At 40.3% G+C, this 23,715-nt stretch overlaps 2 protein-coding genes across 4 annotated transcripts in view; both read left to right on the forward strand.

Annotated features, from left to right (window-relative positions):
- The window catches only part of plxnb1a (plexin b1a), a 40,104-nt gene extending 28,782 nt beyond the window's left edge, over positions 1-11,322 (forward strand). For both annotated transcript variants that reach the window (XM_049753970.2, XM_049753971.2), the window contains 23 exons: positions 895-1,046; positions 1,114-1,219; positions 1,611-1,747; positions 1,845-2,018; positions 2,342-2,561; positions 2,645-2,887; positions 3,301-3,477; positions 3,669-3,817; positions 3,926-4,026; positions 4,100-4,317; positions 4,432-4,610; positions 5,133-5,199; positions 5,432-5,578; positions 5,850-6,024; positions 6,174-6,277; positions 6,463-6,547; positions 6,990-7,162; positions 7,308-7,468; positions 7,663-7,810; positions 8,180-8,244; positions 8,813-8,888; positions 9,068-9,142; positions 9,753-11,322. In XM_049753970.2, coding sequence (XP_049609927.1) covers positions 895-1,046; positions 1,114-1,219; positions 1,611-1,747; positions 1,845-2,018; positions 2,342-2,561; positions 2,645-2,887; positions 3,301-3,477; positions 3,669-3,817; positions 3,926-4,026; positions 4,100-4,317; positions 4,432-4,610; positions 5,133-5,199; positions 5,432-5,578; positions 5,850-6,024; positions 6,174-6,277; positions 6,463-6,547; positions 6,990-7,162; positions 7,308-7,468; positions 7,663-7,810; positions 8,180-8,244; positions 8,813-8,888; positions 9,068-9,142; positions 9,753-9,857 — 3,237 coding nt within the window. In that variant the 3' untranslated portion in view covers positions 9,858-11,322. The remainder of the gene's footprint in view (positions 1-894; positions 1,047-1,113; positions 1,220-1,610; positions 1,748-1,844; positions 2,019-2,341; positions 2,562-2,644; positions 2,888-3,300; positions 3,478-3,668; positions 3,818-3,925; positions 4,027-4,099; positions 4,318-4,431; positions 4,611-5,132; positions 5,200-5,431; positions 5,579-5,849; positions 6,025-6,173; positions 6,278-6,462; positions 6,548-6,989; positions 7,163-7,307; positions 7,469-7,662; positions 7,811-8,179; positions 8,245-8,812; positions 8,889-9,067; positions 9,143-9,752) is intronic.
- Positions 11,323-12,671: 1,349 nt separating this feature from the next.
- si:ch211-220i18.4 (SRSF protein kinase 3) lies at positions 12,672-20,722 on the forward strand. Of its 2 annotated transcripts, XM_049754032.2 has the most exons (12): positions 12,672-12,921; positions 13,742-13,836; positions 14,290-14,398; positions 15,376-15,463; positions 15,564-15,651; positions 16,140-16,246; positions 17,032-17,194; positions 17,448-17,524; positions 18,099-18,206; positions 18,508-18,577; positions 18,667-18,759; positions 19,377-20,722. In XM_049754032.2, exons 1-12 carry the CDS (start codon positions 12,815-12,817, stop codon positions 19,559-19,561), a joined length of 1,290 nt encoding a protein of 429 aa, XP_049609989.1. In that variant the 5' UTR covers positions 12,672-12,814; the 3' UTR covers positions 19,562-20,722. The 2 variants fall into 2 exon arrangements, with proteins under 2 accessions (XP_049609989.1, XP_049609988.1); XM_049754031.2 differs by lacking the exon at positions 12,672-12,921 and having other exon boundaries at positions 13,397-13,836.
- The last annotated feature ends 2,993 nt before the right edge of the window (positions 20,723-23,715 follow it).

The following is a 23,715-nucleotide window of genomic DNA, read 5'->3' on the forward strand; positions in this document are numbered from 1 at the left end:
GGAGATCGCGGCGCCTCATTGGACTTCCAGCGGCCGGCGAGCTCGCGCACCCGCCCGGCACATCCGGGTGGCCGTGCACACGCGCCAAGTGGCCGAAAATAGCCCCCGCCGAGCGGATCGGCTGTTTATAAGCACCGCGTAGGAGATCGCGGCGCCTCATTGGACTTCCAGCGGCCGGCGAGCTCGCGCACCCGCCCGGCACATCCGGGAGGCCGTGCGCACGCGCCAAGTGGCCGAAAATAGCCCCCGCCGAGCGGATCGGCTGTTTATAAGCACCGCGGAGGAGATCGCGGCCGGCGAGCTCGCGCACGCCGCCCGGCACCGACGGGAGGCCGGAAATAGCTCCAAGCCGAGCGGATCGGCACTTTATAAGCACCGTGCAGGAGATCGCGGCGCCTCATTCGACTTCCAGCGGGCCGCGCACTCGCGCACACCGCCCGGTTCAAATTTTCTAAGTGCAACGCACAATGAGATGCATGAGAAACGGCCTTGGTTACCATCACATTTGAAGCGATGAATACGAAGTTAAATTTTATGACTCGGTGTATAAGTCGAGGTCGATTTTTTTCGGTAGATTTTGGATCGAAAAAGGTCGACCAATACACCGGCAAATACGGTATATAATATTAATTTTAATTAATTTGTGTGTCTTTGGCATGTGGAGAAATTGACAATAAAGCTGACTTTGACTTTGACTTTGACTAATGCGTGCAAACATGTATTTGCTACTGAATTGTTTCCACCAGAGATGAGCCTGGTTGCCTCTCTTCTGGATACCCATCTTGACACATCTGAGCTATTATATTATTAAGAGGAGGCTGGTGTGTGTTGTGGTTAATGTGATCATGTGTAAATGAGAAAAGCTGTCGATGCGTCTTTTGTCTTATGTTTCAGTTGGATCCTGTGTCTGGCCCTGTCGAGGGGGGAACCTTGGTGACTATTTCAGGCTCCAATCTTGGCCAGAGGGCTGAAGACATCCTCAACTCTGTCACACTTGCTGAGGTTCCCTGCAGTGTCATCCACAGCAGATATGAGATCTCCTCAAGGTGAGTAACGTATGCCAAAAGATGAACTCGGATATGCACGTTTGCTTCTTACCCCTGTGTTGTGCAGGATAGTGTGTGAGACCACAAGCAGCAAGGGAGAGAAGAGGGGACAGGCCTCTGTCAAAGTAAGGGGAGGAGGACTTGGTGTGTCTGGCCAGACCTTCAGCTTTCAGGTAAATACAAGTTTGTGAAAATATGCTTGAAATTATTATTTTAAGAATATTATTGTGTTGCTACGTCTGTTTTATTTCTTTATTTTTTTAATTTTTTTTGACAAGGTGACACTTAGAATTATATCTCGTGAGTAATCTGCTTTTCAATCAAGCAGCTCATCTTCTTAGTTGCATTAACAGGAAAAGGATGCCAGCCTCTAATTAATTAGCACAAAGTGATGAGCAAATTTATGGCTGTAGGCTGCGAAACAACCCTCCGGTGTTTCCCGCTGTCTCGTTTATCTTGACAGTAAATCACCCACATGGCTGTAAATTAGTGGATTATTGAAACATGCAGTTTTATTTTCTTTGTGCTTTCTTCTCATGCTGTATTTTTATTACTCATTGCCAGGATCCCATACTAAGCGGTCTCTCCCCCCAGAGAGGGCCAAAAGCAGGGGGCTCTTCTGTCACTATCAAAGGTCGCAGCCTTAAGACGGGCCACCCAAATGATGTCAGCGTCCTCATCGGAGGAATACCATGTATGGTGTAAGTGCCACACTGTCATTATTCATGCATTCTTTATTTTTGATGTGTAAAGCTTTTTGTTTGACCGGCTGTTCAATCGCAAGCTGTCTTTGTTTAGGATAAGCATCGAGGAAGATCAGATCTGCTGTCTGACAAGAGGCAGTAACAGGACAGGCGAACATGGCATCATAGTGCGATTTGGAGGCGCTGAACGCCATCTACAGGGTGTTGTTTATCACTACACGCCTAACCCTAACATTTCCTGGGCCGCACCGTCCAAAAGTTTTCTCAGGTGCTTCACACTTCAAACAAAAGACATTTAGAATGTTGTTGTTGTTGTTTTACATTAAGTAGTGCACAGAGACAGGATTTGAACAGATCTACACTGTTGTATTAAAACTAAATTGATAATTTTATTAATTGTCATCACATTTTGAATAGTTTTTTCATATCCAAGGAATATAATACAATGAAGCTCCATGCAAAGATTTCATGATTTTCTCAACTTTTATTGAGATGAAGCATTGACCATTGAAGCATTTTTTCAAGTTTAAATGTCAATTTAATGATGATATATTTAAGTTCATCTTTCAAGCATTTCCTTTTTCCTTGCAGTGGAGGCAGAATCATCAGAGTGTCCGGTCAAAATCTTGATGTGGTTCAAGACCCCAAAATTCGGGTCACCCTCAGCCCGCCTGATTCTCTTCCTCCCAGGAGGAGGCGTAGCACAGTTCGGTTGAAAGAAGGACGAGATAAAAAGACGCCACTCAAGCGACGGCGGAGGATCATCCCAGAGGCGGACTGCTCTCAGGGTGCACTTTGCCATGTGAAGCAGGTATGTGTTAAAAATCCTTCCCTTTTCTACAAATAAATATTTATTGTATATTGTTTCTTTATTCTGTCCAATCCATACTGCAGTACGAATCCCACTGTGCAGTGAACAGTTCCTCCCTCATCTTGTGCCCGACGCCGGCTGTAGGACCGGAAGCCAGGAGAGCTAGGGTCAAAGTTCATTTCCTGCTGGACAGTCTTCATTTTGACTTCAACACTGTGGGCAGTGAAGCATTCAGCTATGAGCCCAACCCAAAGCTGTACATGCTGAATCGCAATGACCCTGACAAACCGTACCACCACAAACCTGGCAGCATCATCTCTGTTGAGGTGTGGAATGATGACACAATTTACAGACTGTGAATTAGCTGAGGTAGTGGTTAGCGGTGGTTAGTTTGGATCTCTGCCTCCAGTGTGACTATTCCGTGTTTTCCGCATGCTGTGGGTCTTTCTCTTCTCCCACTTTCTAAAGTATGCATGTTAGGTTCACTGAGGATTCTAAATTGTCCACAAGTGTAAATGTGAGTGTCTGAATGTTTTGCAAATTAGTTCAAGGTGTACACTGTGTCTCAACTGAATTCAGATGGGATAGAGTCTAGAACATTCATGATTCATTTATTGTTTTGTGTTTAATTGTGTTCTATTTGACATAGAGCTAACATCTTTTCAGTGGAAACCTATCATTGCCATCAAACTCTGAGATCTTGTGTGAGTTTACATTTTCCGCAATCATTTCACCTTAGGGAGAGAATCTGGACCTGGCCATCCAAAAACATGAGGTCCAAGCTCGGATCGGGGACGGCGTATGTTCAGTGAAAACCCTGACCCATAACCATTTGTACTGTGAACCACCAGCCAAGCAGCCATCAGTACGCAGCAGCCAGAAAATGGAGGTTATGGACAGTCTGCCTGAGTTCACTGTAAGTAAACGAGTAACTCAACTCCATCTGTCCAGACTTCCACCACAGATTTATTATGAATCTTGGAGTATACGCATCAAGCAGTATTGTGCAATCGTCATCATTTTGCTCAGTGCTTTACACAGTAGACAACTTGCCCTGTATGAATGGGCCATGAGACTTAACAGTTTTTCTGTAATTTTGTTTTCTAGGTCAAAATGGGGAACATGAATTTCTCCTTGGGTAAGGTTCAGTATGACAGCCATGCCATGTCCATATTTCCCTTGGAGGCCCAAGTGGGAGTAGGGGTGGGAGCCTCAATAGTGGTTCTTATTGTGCTCATAATCGTCCTCATTTACAGGTAAATATCAATATCCATGCTATTCGGTAGGTTGCCCACCTTGAATTCTTTTTTTTTTTCATGTAGCCCGGACTTTGCGTCATCATTATTTTATTTGTTGATTGCCAGGAAGAAGAGCAAACAGGCCATGAGGGACTATAAAAAAGTCCAGATCCAGTTGGAGAATCTGGAGACCAGTGTGCGAGACCGCTGCAAGAAGGAGTTCACAGGTACGAAGGTTGACATTCTGGTATTGTTTCAAAAGCTCCCATTTTTTAATTTACTTTTTCTTACTCCCATCAGACTTAATGACCGAGATGATGGACATGTCCAGTGATTTGGTGGGATCGGGGATTCCCTTCCTGGAATACAAGGCCTATGCAGAGCGCATTTTCTTCCCAGGCCACCAGGAGTCACCACTGAGACAAGATTTGGATGTCCCGGAGAGCCGGAGGCAAACTGTTGAACAAGGGCTAGTTCAACTGTCTAATCTGCTCAACAGTAAACTATTTCTCACCAAGGTCAGCCTCAGTCCTGCATTTGTATTTTGGGTTACTTTGTTACATATAGAGCAACAACCACCAACACTTGTTATATTGTGTAGTTAATGCAGACATTCACTACGTCCCTTGCAGTTTATTCACACACTGGAAGCCCAGCAGACCTTTTCTCCAAGGGACCGGGCCTATGTGGCCTCACTGTTGACTGTGGCCCTCCATGGTAAACTGGAGTACTTCACAGACATCCTGAAGACTCTACTTAATGATCTGGTGGAACAGTATGTGGCGAAAAACCCCAAGCTCATGCTTAGGAGGTCAGATGTCTCTTCAGCATTTATGAATGTTTATTATTGTATATTTAAAAATTATTCAGGCGATCAATCTAATGCATAAATTGGATTAACCAGAGTCAAAAATTCAAAGATTTTTTTAAGAAGGCAGCAGTTTGTTCCAACAGGTTGTGTGAAGGAGATGTGCAACTAATGCAGGAGATTCCTGGATTTTGAATTTCTGTATTGAGTCAGCTCTATATGTGTTTTATTTAAGATTTTTTGTATTGCATTTTTGAATAATGACCTGGCCTGATTGGTTTGCTGGTGTGCTTGACCTTTTTTAATTAGAATTTCATTTTTAGGAAGCACACTCCAGCAATAGAAATGTGGATTCAACTAATTAGTCATGCACTACAATTTTGAGATGTCCTAGAATTCAAATTCTTTATTTGGGACCTTTATCAGATATGAGATTAAAATGTGATTGATTAATTAATTAATTACAAATCCTGTAACTAGTAATTAGATTTTTTTTCATCACCCTGCATGTATTTTTTCTCCTAGAACTGAATCTGTGGTTGAGAAGCTCTTGACAAACTGGATGTCCATTTGCTTGTTCAACTTTTTGCGGGTATGTAGCAGGATAACAGCGTGTTAAAGCTTCACATAGGACATTTGTTTGCTTCTTCTTTTGAGTACATGGAATACAGCTGGAAATTATTGCTTCTCATGATTACTGGATGGTTAGTCATGGCTCTCTTGAAGTTGGAAATACATTCCATTCAGTACAATCAGTGAATGAGTCTTGAATTAATTCGGTTGCATTTTGACATTGTTGACCCTCCATATTGATTCCTGGACAGGAATCAGCAGGGGAGTCGTTCTACATGCTGTTCCGGGCAATAAAGCACCAAGTGGACAAGGGACCCGTGGATGCTGTGACAGGAAAAGCCAAGTACACTTTGAATGACAACCGGCTGTTGCGAGAGGATGTCGAGTACCGCACCTTGGTCAGAGCACATACTTACAGTATAATTAGTGTGCACTCTTCCTTTTTGTAATATTTATTCTAATCGTAAGAATTGTTACAAATTGAGGCTCAATCCGCATGTGACTATGGGTCTGTTTTGATACTTGATACTTACTTTTATGTTGACTCATCTAGTGTTGCAATTAATTCACCAAATTATCAACTCTTGAAATACCTTACTTTAACATGACAAGGTAGGGATTTCTCTTCCCTTCCTCAGAAAGGCTCAAAATTCCATTCTGTCAATGCAGACGCTAAATGTTGTCATGCCAGCGGCTGCTGCCAGTGGAGGAGCGTCAACTCCCACGTTGCCCGCCAAGGTCTTGGACTGTGACACCATCTCCCAAGTCAAGGAGAAACTTTTGGACCAAACTTGGAAGGGGACATCTATCTCCCGGAGACCACATGCTGACTCCTTACACCTTGGTAAGTTTTGTGTGCATTGTTAGCAAAATAGTATACACTACACAAAAACACTTGAGGTTCCTGCCCCTATGGAAAGTGCAAATTGCTTTCATTTACACAAGTTCTCATATGAACAGCTTTATATAATATGATTACTATTTTCCATCCAGAGTGGCGCGCTGGTGTGGCAGGTCACCTAATCCTGTCAGATGAGGATCTCACTTCGGTTGTGCAGGGCTTGTGGAAGCGCCTCAATACTTTACAACACTATAAGGTCAGTCTCAGCCACACGTACATGTTGTAAATGCACATCAGCCTAACATAAGCCTACTGAATACATATGGACAATACTACAAGAAATAGAGCTATAAATAAACATGATGATGCTGTTTTTACCTTTTCTTATATATGCTATATACTGAAAATGGTGTGGGGGGGTTTCCCCCTGCAATGGTGCAGGTCCCTGATGGAGCTACTGTTGCCCTCATCCCCAGAAGCACTAAAAACCACCTCCATGACAGCCAAGATTACATGCCTGGAGAGAGTGAGTCTGTTACCACACGGAAACAATTGTATACAAATATCCATCCACAAAGGATGCAGCTGCCTAAGATAATAGGATGAATAGTAAGCACAAGAGGTCGCTGTTTGACTGTATGAATAATTCATGTTAAACACTTCTGAATTATGACATTGTCACATGATTAGATTGGCAATAGTAGTTACCTATCCACCTATAATTTTTGGATACCTTGTGACTTTTGACACATGAGTAAACTTTCATAAGGTTTTATATATTTGCAATTATATCTTGTAAATCACTGTACAGTAGTTGAATGCAATTTGCTTACGCACATTTTATCTGTGTTAAATGTTGGAATACTACTACTTTCTTTTTATTTATTTTTTTTAATTCAATTTTTTTTCTTTTTTTTCTTTTTTTTTTTTTCTTTTGTTTTTTTTTCTTTTGTTTCGGCTCCCGTCAGAGACTCCTATGCTGGATGATGGTGAAGACGGCGGCGTTAAACTGTGGCATTTGGTAAAAGCCAGCGAGGAATCGGAGCTGCCCAAACACAGAAGGGGCAGCATGAGGGAGAAGGGCGGTGAGCGAGCCAAGGCCATCCCTGAAATTTACCTCACGCGACTCCTCTCCATGAAGGTAACTGAGTGAACCTTCACAAATGCAAAGCGCTCAAGAGTTAAATATTGAGAATTTAGTAATGGTTAGCTTGCTGACTGAAGTATTTGGATGTATATTCTTTTTTTCTTCTCTCATCGATTTGTCTTACTTGACTCTTTGTCAGGGCACACTGCAGAAGTTTGTGGATGATTTATTCACAGCAATTCTCAGCACCAGTCGTCCCGTCCCTTTGGCTGTCAAATACTTTTTTGACTTGTTGGATGAACAGGCCCTGCAGCACAACATCACCGACCCGGAAACTATCCATATCTGGAAAACCAACAGGTAATGGCCAGTTTGACAATACATATACGTAATAAAAAAACAAAAAAGTTGAGAGGTGTGTAATAATGTTGAATTACTAAATGAAACCTAAAAGTATTTTCTTACTGGTTACACTTTACAGAACTGGTTTGTTTATTGCTCTCTTCCTTAGTTCTTTCAATACAGCTGATGCATGTGATTGTCTCACCAAACAGCTTACCGCTGCGATTTTGGATCAACATCCTAAAAAATCCGCAGTTCATCTTCAACGTGCAAACCTCAGACCACGTGGACGCTGTGCTGTTTGTCATCGCTCAGACTTTTATGGACTCCTGCACAATTGCTGACCACAAACTAGGACGGGTGAGCTCATCATAGTTCGGTAATATACAACTGCTGCAGAGCGCTTTCTAAAACCACTACACTCGTACTATGTCACTGCAATTACTGCTTATTCACTGGCCACATATTTAGGTATACCTGATGAGAGCCACCAGGCATACCTAGAACAAAAATCTGTGAATGTGCTGCTCTAATATGACATTACCTCAGCACAAAACTCATAAGTTGATAAGTCATTGAATGTTTAGTGTTGTATGTAAGAGTAAAGTCCTTTGATTATTATTCTTAGTATTATTTGAAAGGTCTGAAACCCAGCCCCGGAAGGAGACATGTATTACCTACCTGAATGCTTATTTGAGAATGAGGACACAATTTGTCTTCCTTTCACAGGACTCCCCCATCAACAAGTTGCTCTATGCCAGAGACATCCCACGCTACAAACAGATGGTTGAGAGGTAGGAAATGTTGGGCAGGCAGTCAGCCCATTGACCCGGGGCACTCCGCAATGGAGGAGAGGGAGGCCTGGGACAATCTGTCAGGGCCAGACAGTAGGTAGACGAGGCCTGCGAGGCTTCCATGCTTGGATGCGCTCAAAGCAGACACGCCGTACTCACTGCTGTCTGCTGCATATTACACTGGTGATGGGTTGAAGCTTCATTAGACAAGAGTTTTTTTGATGTAACAAATATGTCTAGTTTATTTGCCCTGTTAAGTTGTTATTTTAGCAAGGGTGGCTTCTGTCGAGAACAGTGACATTCTCTTTGTTTTCGAAACACACATTTAAGGCACTGTAAAAATAACCTTGATATGAACTTTCATCACCTTCCTCATGATTGTCAAAATTATTTTAATCATTAAAAAAAAGCATCATCATATCCTTCCCACTATCAGTCACGATTGATAGTCTTTATAGAAGGTACAATTGATGAAATGATTATTTCAGCACTCAACTGGCTGAAATTGTCTTTCTTCGTGAATAAAAGACTTTCTTATTTTTATATTCTACCCTTTTGCTTTCTCCAGGTACTACGCCGACATCCGCCAGACTATCTCAGCAAGTGACCAGGAGATGAACTCAGCTCTGGCAGAGCTCTCCCGTGTATGTTACCTTCCATGTCTTCCCATGTTGGAAAATGTTGTCCTGAGTTAGAACCTGTGAATCATTCATAGTGGTATCCTTTTGAAAGGGATGTTGAGTTTAAAATGAATTATGAATGCAAACCAATGCGGCTCTTTCACCCCCGTTGGTTCATCTCTGTTTTCACCCATCTAACGCAGAACTATGCCGGTGAGGTCAACTTCCTGGTGGCTTTGCATGAGCTGTACAAGTACATCAACAAGTATTACGACCAAGTGAGTGTCACAAAATCATCCAATGTGACAATTCAATGTAGACGGTAGATGGTACATTCACATGAGATGTGGTTATTTTACTGCATACTAAAGAATAATTAAAATCAATGAATTTGATATGCAATGACATATATGACCCTTTTTTCAAAAATGATATTTAAAAGCAATTTAATATTTTGCCTGAACCATACCCAGGTTAATAAGGTTTGTAATAACCCAATTTGTTTGTCAATCCGTCACGACTTCAGCGAGTTACGAGAATTTAAGCGAGTCAACCACCTGCTTTAACTCAGACTACAGCACAGCGCATCAGAGCAGTTGCCTGAAGAAGAAAATAGATGGATAAATATCAAAGGCTATGTGAAACAGCCAAAGTTATTTGAGTCATACTAAAGCTGTGTGTGTGTGTCACACATTAAGGTGACAAAGTGGGGGTGAGACCCTGTTAACCTTGGGTTGGGAAGGACAATAATAAGAATTTAACATCATAAAAGTATCAGCAATGCATTAAATGTAATAATGAATTTTCTTCTCAATACCGTAATGCAATTCTCTTGACAATACGATATATTTATTTTGAATTTGACATATTTTTTCCCAATGCGATTAGATTATCTCAGCCCTTGAGGAGGACTGCACAGCCCAGAAGATGCAGCTTGGTTACAGATTGCAACAGATTGCTGCCGCCGTCGAGAACAAAGTCACAGATCTATGACCAAACAGCCAGATACGTTTTCCCCTTTACCCACAAAGACTTTGAAGGGAAATTATCCCGCCTCTTGAAAAGCGGAACAATTTTTTACACAAACAAAAAGTGGAGCATTTGAGAAAGGGAAACGGTAAGGAAGGATGTTTTCTTCCCTTGGTGGCTTTTAATGAGAAACCACACAGAACATTCCTAAAAATGTACAAAGTACATGCTTTAGTCCTCAGATGACACAGTAGATGAAGAAAAGGGCAAAAAGGTGTGAGAGTACTTGACTTGAATGCCTAGTCCAGCTGTTATAATTGTCTTAACAAAAACACATTAACCTTTGATGGAAATTGTCCTAGACAAATGTGCTTCTAGTTTCCTTCAGTTATTCTTTCAAGTCTTACTTAATCCATTGTGGACCCAATTACCACCAGTTCTTATTGGCTATACTGTGCTCTAGTTATTGTCACATTTGTGTCACAGAAACACCAAATGAGTTAACAAAATCACTTTTAAAGGTTTTATCATAAGTAAGTTTTCACTCCAAGTTTTTCCGTCCAACATGTTATCTGTATTTGGGCCTCCCCTTCTCGGAAATCAGTAATAACAAGATACATGCATTCTTAAAAAGTCTCTAAAGAATTCCCATTATCGGTGCCTATGAACAAGATAATTTTTTGATTGTTTTGTTGTTAAGGAAGGCAGCTTCTTTTTTTACTAACATAAGGAATTCAAGCAAATGTCATTGCCGTTTTTTTCATTGTGTCATTCAAACATTTGTGACTTGATTGACAGACATGGCAGAGACAGCTTTTTGGTGTTGCTGTGAGCATCCTTACATTAGCATTTAACACCTCTGTTCCAAAGTAAAGACTCACTGAGCCGTTACTGAAGCTTTGATCTACTCAGTTTTGTTCATGATTATTTTGGTCATTTCTCATATCATCAAGTTCTTTGCAACATTCATCCAGGTTTTTTTCTATAAACTAAAGTGGACTAAGAAAAATGTGTATAAAACCTGTCCCCACAGAACAGCTCATTTTACATCTTATGTTAGCTTACTGAAGGTACCTTTGTTCCTCTATGAACTATGTTGCTTTTAAGTTTTTAATTTATTTTTATTTATTGAATAGCTTATGTTGGTAAATGTGATTGAATTTTGTTACTGAGGTGCCCTTCCAAGTTAATTGTATTTTATTTTTATTTTCAAAACAAAAAAGAGATATATTTTAGACATTTGTTTAAGATGTGAGGTCTTGCTGTGATTTAAACAAAAACTCAGCAATTTTCACTTTATGTGGTACGGAATAATATTTCAAGTTCTGTTCATGTACATACACGTTAGTGTCGCTTGTAGCTTGAGTGCGAATGCAAAGTTGCTGTTAATTGTTGTGACTTTTTTTTCTGTAGTTGCACACTCTACCCAAGTAATCCTGACCTAACAATGACTGAATGTGCTGCAATAAAGTGTTCCCGGTTCTAACAATTGTTTGAATTATTATAATCCATCAGATTAACAGTTGTTTTGTGAGCAGAATAATACATAATTTTTTGGGCGGAATGTTTATACTGATTTTAAATGTAGCGACTCAAGTAAAGAATAAATTACCCAGTACAGATACAGACTGATATCAATAGTTTTTTTTTTTTTTTTGCCAATAAACTCATTTTATATATTTTTGGATCAGAAAAATTAAACTTGCATTCATTTTTAATATCAATTTGTTAGGGAAAAATTAATGGCAGGTGGAATGCCAATTTTTTGTTACCAAAATTTAGATGCTTCCACGTGTTGGTGGGATGCCAGCAAAAGAATTGGAGACAATTCAGTACAAAACTCTTCTGTCAAATATCACAAGAAAATAACCCCAACCATCCAAGGAAACAATCTTTCTGCCAGTGACATCATCAGGCTCCCGGAGCTTTCGATCTAAATGAGGGCATTCCAAGATCTGCTAAAAATAATCAGAAAACAAGGCTGAAATTACTAGTTCATCTAGAGACATTTTTAACTCCAAGCAACACCACCTGCGCTTTGAACCGATGCGACCACTGTGTGGTCGGCTGGGACTCTAATGCACTGACCACGGCGCTATAAGGTTAGGATGCTGTGTTGGTGATTACCACAGTCTTAAAAGCTAGGTTGAAAACCACTAGGTAGCACTGCGATCTACATGAGCATTAATCTGCTTGTGTTTTGGAATGTAAGACTAGAGGCAATGGAAAATGAGATTGGAAACATTGCTTGCAAGCATATGCACACACACACACGCACGCACACACACATGTTCTGAGAAGTCTCTTTAATGCAAGCCCAAACTGAGTTGTACTGGAGCCTATCCCAGCAGACTATTTATACAAGAGGCTGATACTGATATTCACTGGTCGCCAGCCAATTAGATAGACCATTCACACTTCAATTTCCTATGAAAACCAGAAGAAATGAAAGAGAGGTCTTGGAAAAAAAGTAATCTATGTAAAAATGTTCCCTGATTTAGAGTCACTAAACTGGAGTAGTGGAAGAAAACTTATACAGGCATTGGGAGAACTGTGACAATTTCGGAACTGTAAGGCGTATGTGCTGAAGTACATTTAAACTTAGTAAGTGATTTATTAGTGAATGACAAATTAATCCAATCACAAAAGTCCATCAGATACGGGAGGTGGATTTTGTGTCTCCAGATACATTTACATAACACGAACTGCTATACTATAATTGGCGTGTTGGACGAAGGGGATCCCGTTCTCGTGCCAGGTTTCTGCGTGTGACCCATATGACCTCCCGGTCATGCTAGCGATACACAAGCAAAAAAAGCAACAGCTGTAACTCCTTGAATTCTTTTCAGTCAGGCTGGACTTTGAAAATAAGCAACAGATAGACAGTAACAGAGAAATACAACACTGAATGTATCCCAATAATAAATTTGGGACCAGGACCAGAAAGTGTCTCACTTTCCGTATATGGCTCAGTGGAGTTGATGACTGTTCATCTTTTTCACTTCTTGAACTGCTGTTGTTTATGCAGGTCGGACAGGATGGAGAGGAGTTGCCGTTCGCGCTACACCGCCCCTCTTCAACATCACGCGTGAGTTGCAAGTGTTTTGTTGAGACTGATTTAAAAAGTGAACCTTCTGCAGCAAACAGTATACTGCGGTTGTAGTAATAGTAGTGGAATTTTATGAAATTCAGAACTTCACAGAGAAAGAATGCCATTATTATTTTAGACGAGTTTCAGACCCGCGAGGAAGACCTGGATTTTTTATTTTTGATCAACATGAGGTGCTGTCTAAATCCAGTTTTGGGTGTGCTTTTTCTGGCTGATTATTCTCTTGTAGCCAAAGTTACAGCAGGCAGTTTTTGGCTACAAGGTGCTACCAATTCATTAACATCTGAGCTGTAAATAGTCTGCTTTTAGAGATGCAAGTCTGTTTGAACTTTGTTACAAGTAGCAATGTGAGCCCAGTCCTAAATAGGTGACACATCAGCACAATCAGCAATGTAGGGTGTGATGTGTTTGCATTTGTAGCTCTGTCAATCAGCAAGATCAGAAAAAAGGGAAAAAAAGTGTCCATAGAGTGTTGTCTGATAACTAACTCTGATCCAGGCTGCTTCGGATAGCTGAGTTGTAAGGGAGACATTTGGCCTCATTTTCCTTAAGTTCTAAGTGAATAACACAGGCATCTTAATAAAAAAAAAAAAGAAATTGCAGGCAATAGGTATCTGTAAAGTTGCAGCTCTAAAACAGAGTTGTTTGGCCTTGATGGAGGTATGCTATGTATGTACGGAGTTGTTGTCTTCACATTCTTGTGTGTGTGTGTGTGTGTGTGTGTGCGTGCGTGTGTGTGCGTGTGTGTGTGTGTGTGCGTGTGTGTGTGTTTGTGTGTGCATGTGCATGTATGTCTCAGGAGTAAATCTAGGTTATCTCTTAGTTCCGAGGCCCTGGGATCCCTCAAGCAGCTGGAGCTCAAGGACGCTGAGAACCCAAGAGAATACTGTTATGGTATGAGGACATTTATTAACTTCCACCATTATACACATAAGCTAATATAATAATGTGTGTAATTGGAGGACACCACAGAGGAAGCCACTGTTGTCCAAAAAAAATTTATTCCCAAGTATATCGTTGTGCTGGTCTGATCTTTGACAAAACTCCAGTTTCTGTTTGATGTAGTATTAGTGTCCGTCTCTAATACCATAATAGCTGTTGTCAGGATCTTTACACTATGATTGATTGTTTATTAATATGGCCGGCCTCTCACTCAAAATCCGCTGGGGCTAAGCTCCAGCTCAACCCTGACCTATAAATGAGGACAAGCTAAATAGAAAATTGATGGATGACATTACATAATACAGTATTATATACAGTATGGAAAGACATGAGATGCAATACCAGAAATAGCTTGAAGATAATGTTCCATGAGGAATATCAGTTTTCCCTGTCTTATTTCCTCAGGTGGCTATCACCATGTACTGATAGGCGACACGTTCAACAGAAGATACAAGGTGCTCTCCAAGCTTGGCTGGGGATACTTTGCCACAGTGTGGCTCTGCGTGGACCTCAGGTAGATCCAAACTTGTACTGATTAGTTTAATATGATATGATACGATATATAATGTTTAAATGATTACTTCATATAACTACAATAATATGCATTACTTCATTTTGAGCAATTTATAAATCACGCATAGATATGAAATGATCCGCTCTTGTTCATGCACCATGTCCCGCATAAATCATTTAATCCATCCATCCATTTTCTGAACCGCTTAGTCCCCACGGGGGTCGCGGGCGTGCTGGAGCCTATCCCAGCCGTCATCGGGCAGTAGGCGGGGGACACCCTGAACCGGTTGCCAGCCAATCGCAGGGCACACAGAGACAAACAACCATTCGCACTCGCACTCACACCTAGGGACAATTTGGAGTGATCAATCGGCCTACCAAGCATGTTTTTGGGATGTGGGAGGAAACCGGAGTGCCCGGAGAAAACCCACGCGGGCTCGGGGAGAACATGCAAACTCCGCACAGGGAGGGCCGGAGGTGGAATCGAACCCGCACCCTCCTAACTGTGAGGCGGACGTGCTACCCAGTGCACCACCGAGCCGCCCTAAATCATTTAATAATGTGTAAAAAAAAAAAGGGGGGGGGGGGGGAAAGTGCATTAAGAGGATCAGGTAAATATTTTTTACAGGATTTCTTAAGAACAGTTACTGACTACTCGTACTGTACTCGTTGGACAGTACGATATCATACTACCATCAGCAATTAAACAGACTTCCTTTAACTAAAGTTTAAGGAAAAAAAGAGGATAGGGCTCATAAATCTTGAGTATTAACTGCAGTTAAAGTCTACATGATTTAAATTTAGATTTCAAGATGTACAAAAATGTTTGCACTACATTTACATCTTACCTTTTGTGCTTACAAGCACTGCATGGCTACGTACGTTATCTCTAAAAACCATGGAGCGTTTAATTTAAGCATATCTCTTATAAAAACTACTGCTACTAGTGATGACAGTCCTCTTTTGTGCTGTTTTCAGTTTGGGTTGGCATGTTGCAGTGAAAGTTCTGAAGAGCGGAGCTGCTTTCGCTCAAGCAGGACAGGATGAACTTACTCTTCTACGATGTGTCAGTCCAACTGTTTTCCTACAACTTTTCCATTGCCTCTTAATTGTGTAATTTGATTACTCCCACTCTCTTATTCCTTGCCACATTGTCTTCTTTGTAGACCGCTGGTCCCACAAGCCAACATCCACACAGTCAAAGGATTGTCCGTCTGCTGGATGAGTTCAAGCTGGCTGGAGACAATGGCGTTCGTATCCTCACTCATACCAGCTTGATCCATTTGTTGAAATTGTTAAACACGACCCTTGATTCTTTTTTATTCTGTTGAAAGTGCACTCATTTGCAATCACGTTACTTGGCACTGAAAGGCCACTCCTACCACACACTGGTAGAACTGCCTGGTTCATTATTTCTGTCCTGTGCCGTTTCTTCCTATCAATTAGAAATGAGGTGAGATGAGATATGGGAGGCACATCATTGTCAATCAACAGTAGAACACTATACTTATAAAACCAAGTATAACAGTTAAGAATGTTAGAAGGTTAGTTAAAAAAATATATTTTGAGTTTCACCTAATAAGAGATTGTTTCTATTTCCAGTTGAAACTGCTTCCTATTATGAATAAAATGCTGGTAAAGGTGCATTTTACTTTGTAGAACAGATTTTGATGATAGTTGTTTCATATCAGAGGTTTCACTGCACTTCTGGTCATTGAGTTGACCTTAATAAGAGCTGTTGGACACGTGTCTTGTAATGGAGGCGCTCGGACCAGACCTGAGAAGCTTGCAGATGCGCTCTGGGAACACCCGACTGTTGCAGCCATTTGTCAAACAGATAGTCACCCAGGTACATTTTAATAAAAGGTTTTCGTCTTATTTGATAATTTTTTCCTATTGATACACAAACAATGTATGTATGTTAAAAAAAAAAAGGGTGACACTACTTTGCGGATTTTCACATATCGCGGGTGGTCTTGGAACCAATTATCCGCGATAAACGAGGGATTACTATATATATATATATATATATATATATATATATATATATATATATATATATATATATATATTATAGATAGATAGATAGATAGATAGATAGATAGATAGATAGATAGATAGATAGATAGATAGATAGATAGATAGATAGATAGATAGATAGATAGATAGATAGATAGATAGATAGATAGATAGATATACATTTACTATTATTATTATTATAGTAAATAATCCATCCATCCATTTTCTGAACCGCTTAGTCCCCACGGGGGTCGCGGGCGTGCTGGAGCCTATCCCAGCCGTCATCGGGCAGTAGGCGGGGGACACTCTGAACTGGTTGCCAGCCAATCGCAGGGCACACAGAGACAGACAACCAATCGCACTCACACTCACACCTAGGGACAATTTGGAGTCTTCAATCGGCCTACCAAGCATGTTTTTGGAATGTGGGAGGAAACCGGAGTGCCCGGAGAAAACCCACGCGGGCCCGGGGAGAACATGCAAACTCCACACAGGGAGGGCCGGAGGTGGAATCGAACCCGCACCCTCCTAACTGTGAGGCGGACGTGCTACCCAGTGCGCCACCGAGCCGCCCCCATAGTAAATAATAATAATCTTATTTTATGTTGCCTTTAGGTTCTGCAAGGTTTGGATTACCTTCACACTCAGTGTAAAATCATCCACACAGACATCAAGCCAGAGAACATCCTGCTGTGTCCAAAAGAGCAGCCCCAGACTGGACCAGTATTTAACAGCACTGTGTCCAGTGGACTAAAGGGAAATGAGGCTGACACCACAGGCACTGTTTGTTTATTTTCTTGCTTGCTTCAATGTGTTTGTCGTTGATATATACTATTCATTCATTTATCCATTCATTCATGGACTGACTGGGAGTATGAATGTAAACTGGGAAGCTAAAAATAACTTACCGCAAATGGGATAAAGTTGTCTGAATATGAGTTTGAGTAGTGTTCAGTGTTCTGTATTTGAATTCTATTATTTAATATATTTAGATTAAATCAATCCTTATTTTCCCTGTCATTTTCTTCTAGGAAAACAGGACCTGATTCCCTGTGTGTTTCATGATGCCACAGTGAAGATTGCTGACCTAGGCAGTTCTTGCTGGGTGGTCAGTCACTTCTATTGCTTTGATTCACTTGAATTTAATTTAATTTCATTTAAATCTCTAAAGAAATTGTCTAGAAAGGGGAAGGGAAAAAAGAGATGTGAAAATGTAGAGTATCTGTACCATACATAAATATCCTGCGCCGAATCAAGAAAAATTGATGATGATTGGGAAAAAAACGAGTATCCATGGATTCAGAGTAGAAAGAAGGTGGACTTTAACAAAAGAATGAAATGTGAAGTGGTGAGTGGATCAGTCGAAAACTCCCACTATGATGACAGAAGAGCCTCTTTAGTGTGAGTTTACCAGAGCTTCATTAGCATACAGTGTGGTGCTGCGATATTAATAAGCTTACCCATGTAATGCGGTTTTTAATTAAAGTAGAAGTAAGAAACAATTTGATACATTATTTTTGCTCGAGGGTCCCTGCTACTATTGTAAATTTAACGCTCTGGTGAATCTAAATGGATATCGGTAAACATAATTTAAGACTTAAGCGGTTTCATATGATTTCTGACTTCCCAGTACATAATCTGTTCATGATTTTTTTTTTTTTAACCTTTGTTTCTTTGAGCAGTACAAACATTTCTGCGAAGAGATCCAGACTCGTCAGTATCGCTCACTGGAGGTCTTACTGGGCTCTGACTATGGCCCACCAGCAGACATCTGGAGCGTCGCCTGCATAGTGAGGAACCAATTTTTTTGTCACTAAGTGAAATTTCCAAATCAGATGTTAAATCTTTATTTATTTTTTTACCTTATTATTTGTATTCCTTGTGTACACTCCTTTTTGTTATGAAGTTAGCAGTTACACTAGTGGTTAAAATATAAGGTAATAAATAGTGCTTTTGTAGTTTAGGTTTGGTCCACCAATCATGGTGGATGCCTCATTCTTTCTGTTGAGGAAGAGCGCTGCAGGTTATTTTGAATGAATGCTCACTAGATTCACACTATTTCTGATGCAATCTCTCTCTTCATTTTCTTAGGCCTTTGAGTTACTCACAGGAGACACTCTGTTTGAACCCAAAGCAGGCACCTCCTTCTCTCTGGAGGAAGGTAGGTGTCCATTACAGTTAATTAGTGCTATGAGATTAAATGAGATTATGGGGAGCACCGGCCATATAACGCAATTTGTATATGCTCAGATCACATAGCCCAGATCATGGAGCTGCTCGGTAAAATCCCACCAGCCGTCGCTATGTCTGGGAAATACTCTGCAGACTACTTCAACCACAGAGGTAAGATCAAGTGCATTTGATTCTGTGACATTTAATCTTGCATTGTAATTGTGAACTTTTATTTGAAGTCATTTTCGTTTAAGGATTTTATGACATCATTTCTCAGGTAGGGCAGCGCAATGGTGAGTGGTAATTTGCATAATCTTCCTGAAGTACTCCAGTATCTCCAGCACCTGCTTTTCAAAAACATGCATTTGAGGTTACATGTGATTGTGTGCAAGGTAAATGGTTGATTGGAATTTCCATGCATATTGTCCCTTTTCTGTACAGTTTCATTTCAGTGCAGTTTCCAATTCAGGCTCATGGGTCACTGGAGCCTGTCTCAGTTGACTACTAAGGCACCCAACACTACACCCTGGATTGGTCGCCAGTCAATCACAATGCATATACTGCATTACACAATCAAAGTTATTGACACTACTTGGCTTCTAATTTGCAAATATTTCAATGAGGAGGCTTGTTACCTTTTGGTCGATGGGCCGCTAATTTTTGAAGGAACTACTGAACTACCATGACGCACCACCTTGTGTCTTTTACAATTAAATGTGTGCAATCAAAATAGATGGAAGAATAGCAATAAGACAGTATCATTAGTGTCAATGTTTGTCATTACCTAGGCGACTTGCGACGTGTTGGACCACTGAGGATCTGGAGTTTGTATGACGTTCTGGTGGAGAAATACCACTTCCTCTTGGACGAGGCCACCACCTTTTCTGACTTCTTACTTGACATGTTGGATTATTACCCAAAGAGGAGGGCCACTGCAGCACAGTGCCTCCTTCACCCTTGGCTGAACTCCTGATGTAACTGGCTGGAAAGACCAGCACTTCCACAAGCTCTCACAGACTTGATGGCAGATTCGTGATGGTGACGTTAGGCCAATGTCAGATTTAGCACAATTCTTCGCCATTGCAAACTCGACCCACACCAATAATCTGATTTGATCTAATCCATCCATCCATCCATCCATCCATCCATCCATCCATCCATCCATCCATCCATCCATCCATCCATCCATCCATCCATCCATCCATCCATCCATCCATCCATCCATCCATCCATCCATCCATCCATCCATCCATCCATCCATCCATCCATCCATCCATCCAATTTCATCACCAGTTAACAAACGTTAATATGATTTTATATGTTTTTAAAACAACCTCCCAAAATGTTGATCGTGATTATCATATAAGTGTACATTGTTTTTTGTACAAAATTCTCTGTTGTGGCAGTGAGTATTTTAAATGGAAAAAGGTTTCTGGGCCAGGAGGTGAGTTGTGGCCATGTCACAGAGGAAGCTCACCGAGAACCAGCCGCCATGAATAAGACTACTTATATAACGAAGTAGAATCAATTCATATAACGTGAAGTGAATGATGTAGGCTACTCACGCAAAGCAGTTGGAGCCAAAGTTGTGGCAATAACACTGCCTCGTCTGTCACAGCCTCTTCTGAACAAATCCCCGGGCTTGTAGTACTTGTCCTTAAATGAACACAGATGTGAGAACCAAACAAAGTACCAATGAAATGGGGTAATCTAGTATAGTTTGGGTTTATGGGTCAAAAACCAGTAGAATATTTTCTTAGAAACAAAAAGTCCTACAGCCTGCAACTCGAGCTTCGAGCTTGATCCACAGGAGTGTTTTAATTTGCTTGATCAGATATTTTTTCTCTCAAAATTTGCAATTTTGTTGACTGAAGAGATTATATTTTCAGACTCATAAGAAACTACTACCTTTATCTAAAAAAAACATTGTGACTTCATTTACTTAAGTTTGCAGTTTTCCTTGAAATTACAACCTTATTCACATCAAAGTTTAGTAGTATTTATATTTCCACAAAGAATTATTTGTTTTTTTTATCTCATACCAGCCTACTATGTTCTCCTTTCCAAAGTTGTATCTATGTTCCGGTTGTTCACACAGCATTATTATTTATTTGTTGGTTTATGAATACTCCCTTGTACTTGGTCAGTATCGTCCAAACGTAATGTCGCAAGGCAACTGTTGATTCGTTTAATCTTTTTGGGGAGACAAAAAAGTAGTACATTGTTAATGCTAATAGTGCAAAAAAGACAAAAAATCAAGGAAAACAAAAAACGAAACTTAACTTTTATGTGGTATATGGAAGCTTCTGTTCAGGAAGCAAACATTAACACTAAAGATCATTACTCATTGGTGGTAACATTTAATAAAAAAAGTCACCAATGACAAAAATGTCCTTCCCTGCACACCTTTCCAGCCCTCTACTCGCCTGAGAATGTAAGTGTGATTTTATTCTGAGGTTCACCTGCTTTAATCTCATGCGACTGTTGAGTCAACTCCAGTACATTCCTTGTGATGGGCCGGTTGACACTGGATGGCATTTATAGTCTCACATCACTTTTAAGAAAGGCAGAGGGAACGAGCGACAGAAAGCGCAAGAAAAAAAAAAAAAACATTTCTGAGGTGTCTTCATTACAGGTCACACATTTCTCATGAACAAGCAAATAAAATATCAATTTCGCCCAAGATGCCCGTATTGATATATCATATCATATCATATCATATAATACCATATCACATATTATATTATATTATATTATATTATATTATATTATATTATATTATATTGCTTGTCATCATTAAAAGAGTCTGGGGGTTTATTATGCTTACATTTGAGTGATGCATTTAATTGCCATAGATCATCATACGTACAAACGTGGAATAGATTGCACGCACATACATTCACCACATGGCTGAATTAAATATACAATTTAATGTCGCTACTTGCTGATATATTTTTTTTTTCAAAGTCAAAGTCAAAGTCAGCTTTATTGTCAATTTCTCCACATGCCAAAGACACACAAAGAAACCGAAATTTCGTTCCCCCCTATCCCACGGTGACAAGACATGGCTCACAACAGACAAACAAGTAAACAAGTATAACAACAGCGTGCTGAATAAATAATGAATAAATAACACAATAAATAAATAAATAAATAAATAAATAAATAAATAAGAGGAGCAAAAAAGGAGCAAGTGCGCGTACAGCAGACATTCCAGAAAATAGCGCAACAGTGCCGCACGCTACGCAGAAGGGGGTAGCGAGTTCAGGGTCCTAACAGCCTTGTGAAAGAAGCTGTTGGCGAGTCTGGTGGTGCGGGAGCGCAGGCTCCTGTACCTCTTCCCAGAGGGCAGAAGGTCAAACAAAAAGTGAGCCGGGTGACTCACATCTCTCGCAATCGAGGTTGCCTTGCGGGCGAGATGGGAAGTGTAAATGTCCTTCAGGGAGGGGAGCGAAGCACCAATAATCTTACCAGCCGTATTCACTATGCGCTGCAGGGCCTTCAAGTTCTGTTCAGTGCAGTTACCACCCCAGACAGCGATGCAACTGGTGAGGACGCTCTCAACGGCGCCACGGTAGAATGTAGACAGGACTGCCTGAGGAGCACATTTAACCAAGTGTGGTGGTTGCAAGAGTGAGACCACACAGGAAAGAGCCACTGATGATTAACAGACGTTTAACTGGACAATATTCACAGGATTCACACAGTGGCTGGCGCTCTTAGCTTATGCCACCCTCTCAATATGCGTGTGTGTGCATGTGTGCGTGTGTGTGTGCGTGTGTGTGTGTGTGTGTGTGTGTGTGTGTGTGTGTGTGTGTGTGTGCGCATGTCTGTGTGGTGAGTTATTTTGGGTTTTGTGACTCACCCACAGAACTGGATGCTCTGCTGCGGATGTAAATGACAATCTCTTGTTTGAATCCACCTCAATTTGCTGCATGAAGATGAAAATACACCTGCCATGACCCTAATATTGTTCTTGACGCAGGATTGACTTGGGCTATCAAAAGCAATCCACTACAAAGCGCTAAATTATAAAAAAGTTTGCTTTTAGAAAATAATAATGTTCTGTTTTTACAATGTAGCATTATACATATATTGCTAAGACCAACAGTATATTTTTAAGAACCACTGGGGATGTTATGTTTATTCCTAATGTGATTCCTAATGTGATAATGATCCAGAGTTGTCAATTTTTTCTTTAAATATATATTTTTTTGCCTTTAATGCTTTTACTCATTGACTTCACATATGAAACATTAAAACAATTACAAATTACAATATGAGATAAGCAGATAGAGGAGAGGGACACCATTTAGTAAGACACTCCTTTAAATATTATACTTGGAAATTTCAAATATTTATGAACAAAAAAAATTATATTATTTCTTAACTTCAGTAAGAAATTGTAATTTTCAGCACTTCTGGTGAAATTCATTTAAAAAATCTTTCAATTGTGGCTTTTCATTCATCAGTGCATTTGCTTGTTTTTTTTTACATTATAGGCTAACAAACGTTAAGCATGCCTTTTACTTCTGTGATTGACCAAAATGCCCAGTAAAAGGGCTGCATCGCAGCCTTACACAAAGGAAGCAGTTGTTTTGAATGTAAAATATTTTTTATTCGACCCTCTCAAAATGTGTTTGAGTAACAGAAATTGTCATAGTGAGTTGTAATACTATTCACATCTAGGAATTAATTAGACAATATAACTTCAAAATCAAAATCAGCATAAACCATGAAAAGCAACAAAACCAATTTCAGACTTTTTTGACGATAAAGTAAATTCTCAAATTGATTTCTTTCTCTCTCTCTCTCTCTCTTTCTCTCTCTCTCTCTCTCTCTCTCTCTCTCTCTCTCTCTCTCTCTCTCTCTCTCTTTCTCTCTGTCTCTCTCTCTTTGTGTGTCTTTCAAAATTGCATTTTAGGGGTGTTAAAAGTCCATCGGGAACTCAGCGAAATTGAGAAAATGATCTTGTTGTGACACAACGACAACCATCATAGGAAAATACAACAAATGGAAACCTTAACCTAAAGCTAAAGATAGAGCAACACATTAATCAAACAAACTTTCTGACAAATATGCTCATAGAATCATTTTGTAACACAACATTTTTTTTTAGAAAAAGCA

Source organism: Syngnathus scovelli, chromosome 2 (genome assembly GCF_024217435.2).
Source record: "Syngnathus scovelli strain Florida chromosome 2, RoL_Ssco_1.2, whole genome shotgun sequence".
Classification (NCBI taxonomy): domain Eukaryota; kingdom Metazoa; phylum Chordata; class Actinopteri; order Syngnathiformes; family Syngnathidae; genus Syngnathus; species Syngnathus scovelli.

What these genes read in the sequence shown, in the direction of transcription:
- si:ch211-220i18.4 (XM_049754031.2), top strand. Translation starts at nt 13,605, where the DNA reads ATGCTATGTATGTACGGAGTTGTTGTCTTCACATTCTTGTGTGTGTGT. An exon ending in AACTTACTCTTCTACGATGT is followed by an intron (nt 15,464 to 15,563) that starts GTCAGTCCAACT and finishes TCTTCTTTGTAG; the next exon opens with ACCGCTGGTCCCACAAGCCA. An exon ending in AAATGAGGCTGACACCACAG is followed by an intron (nt 17,195 to 17,447) that starts GCACTGTTTGTT and finishes ATTTTCTTCTAG; the next exon opens with GAAAACAGGACCTGATTCCC.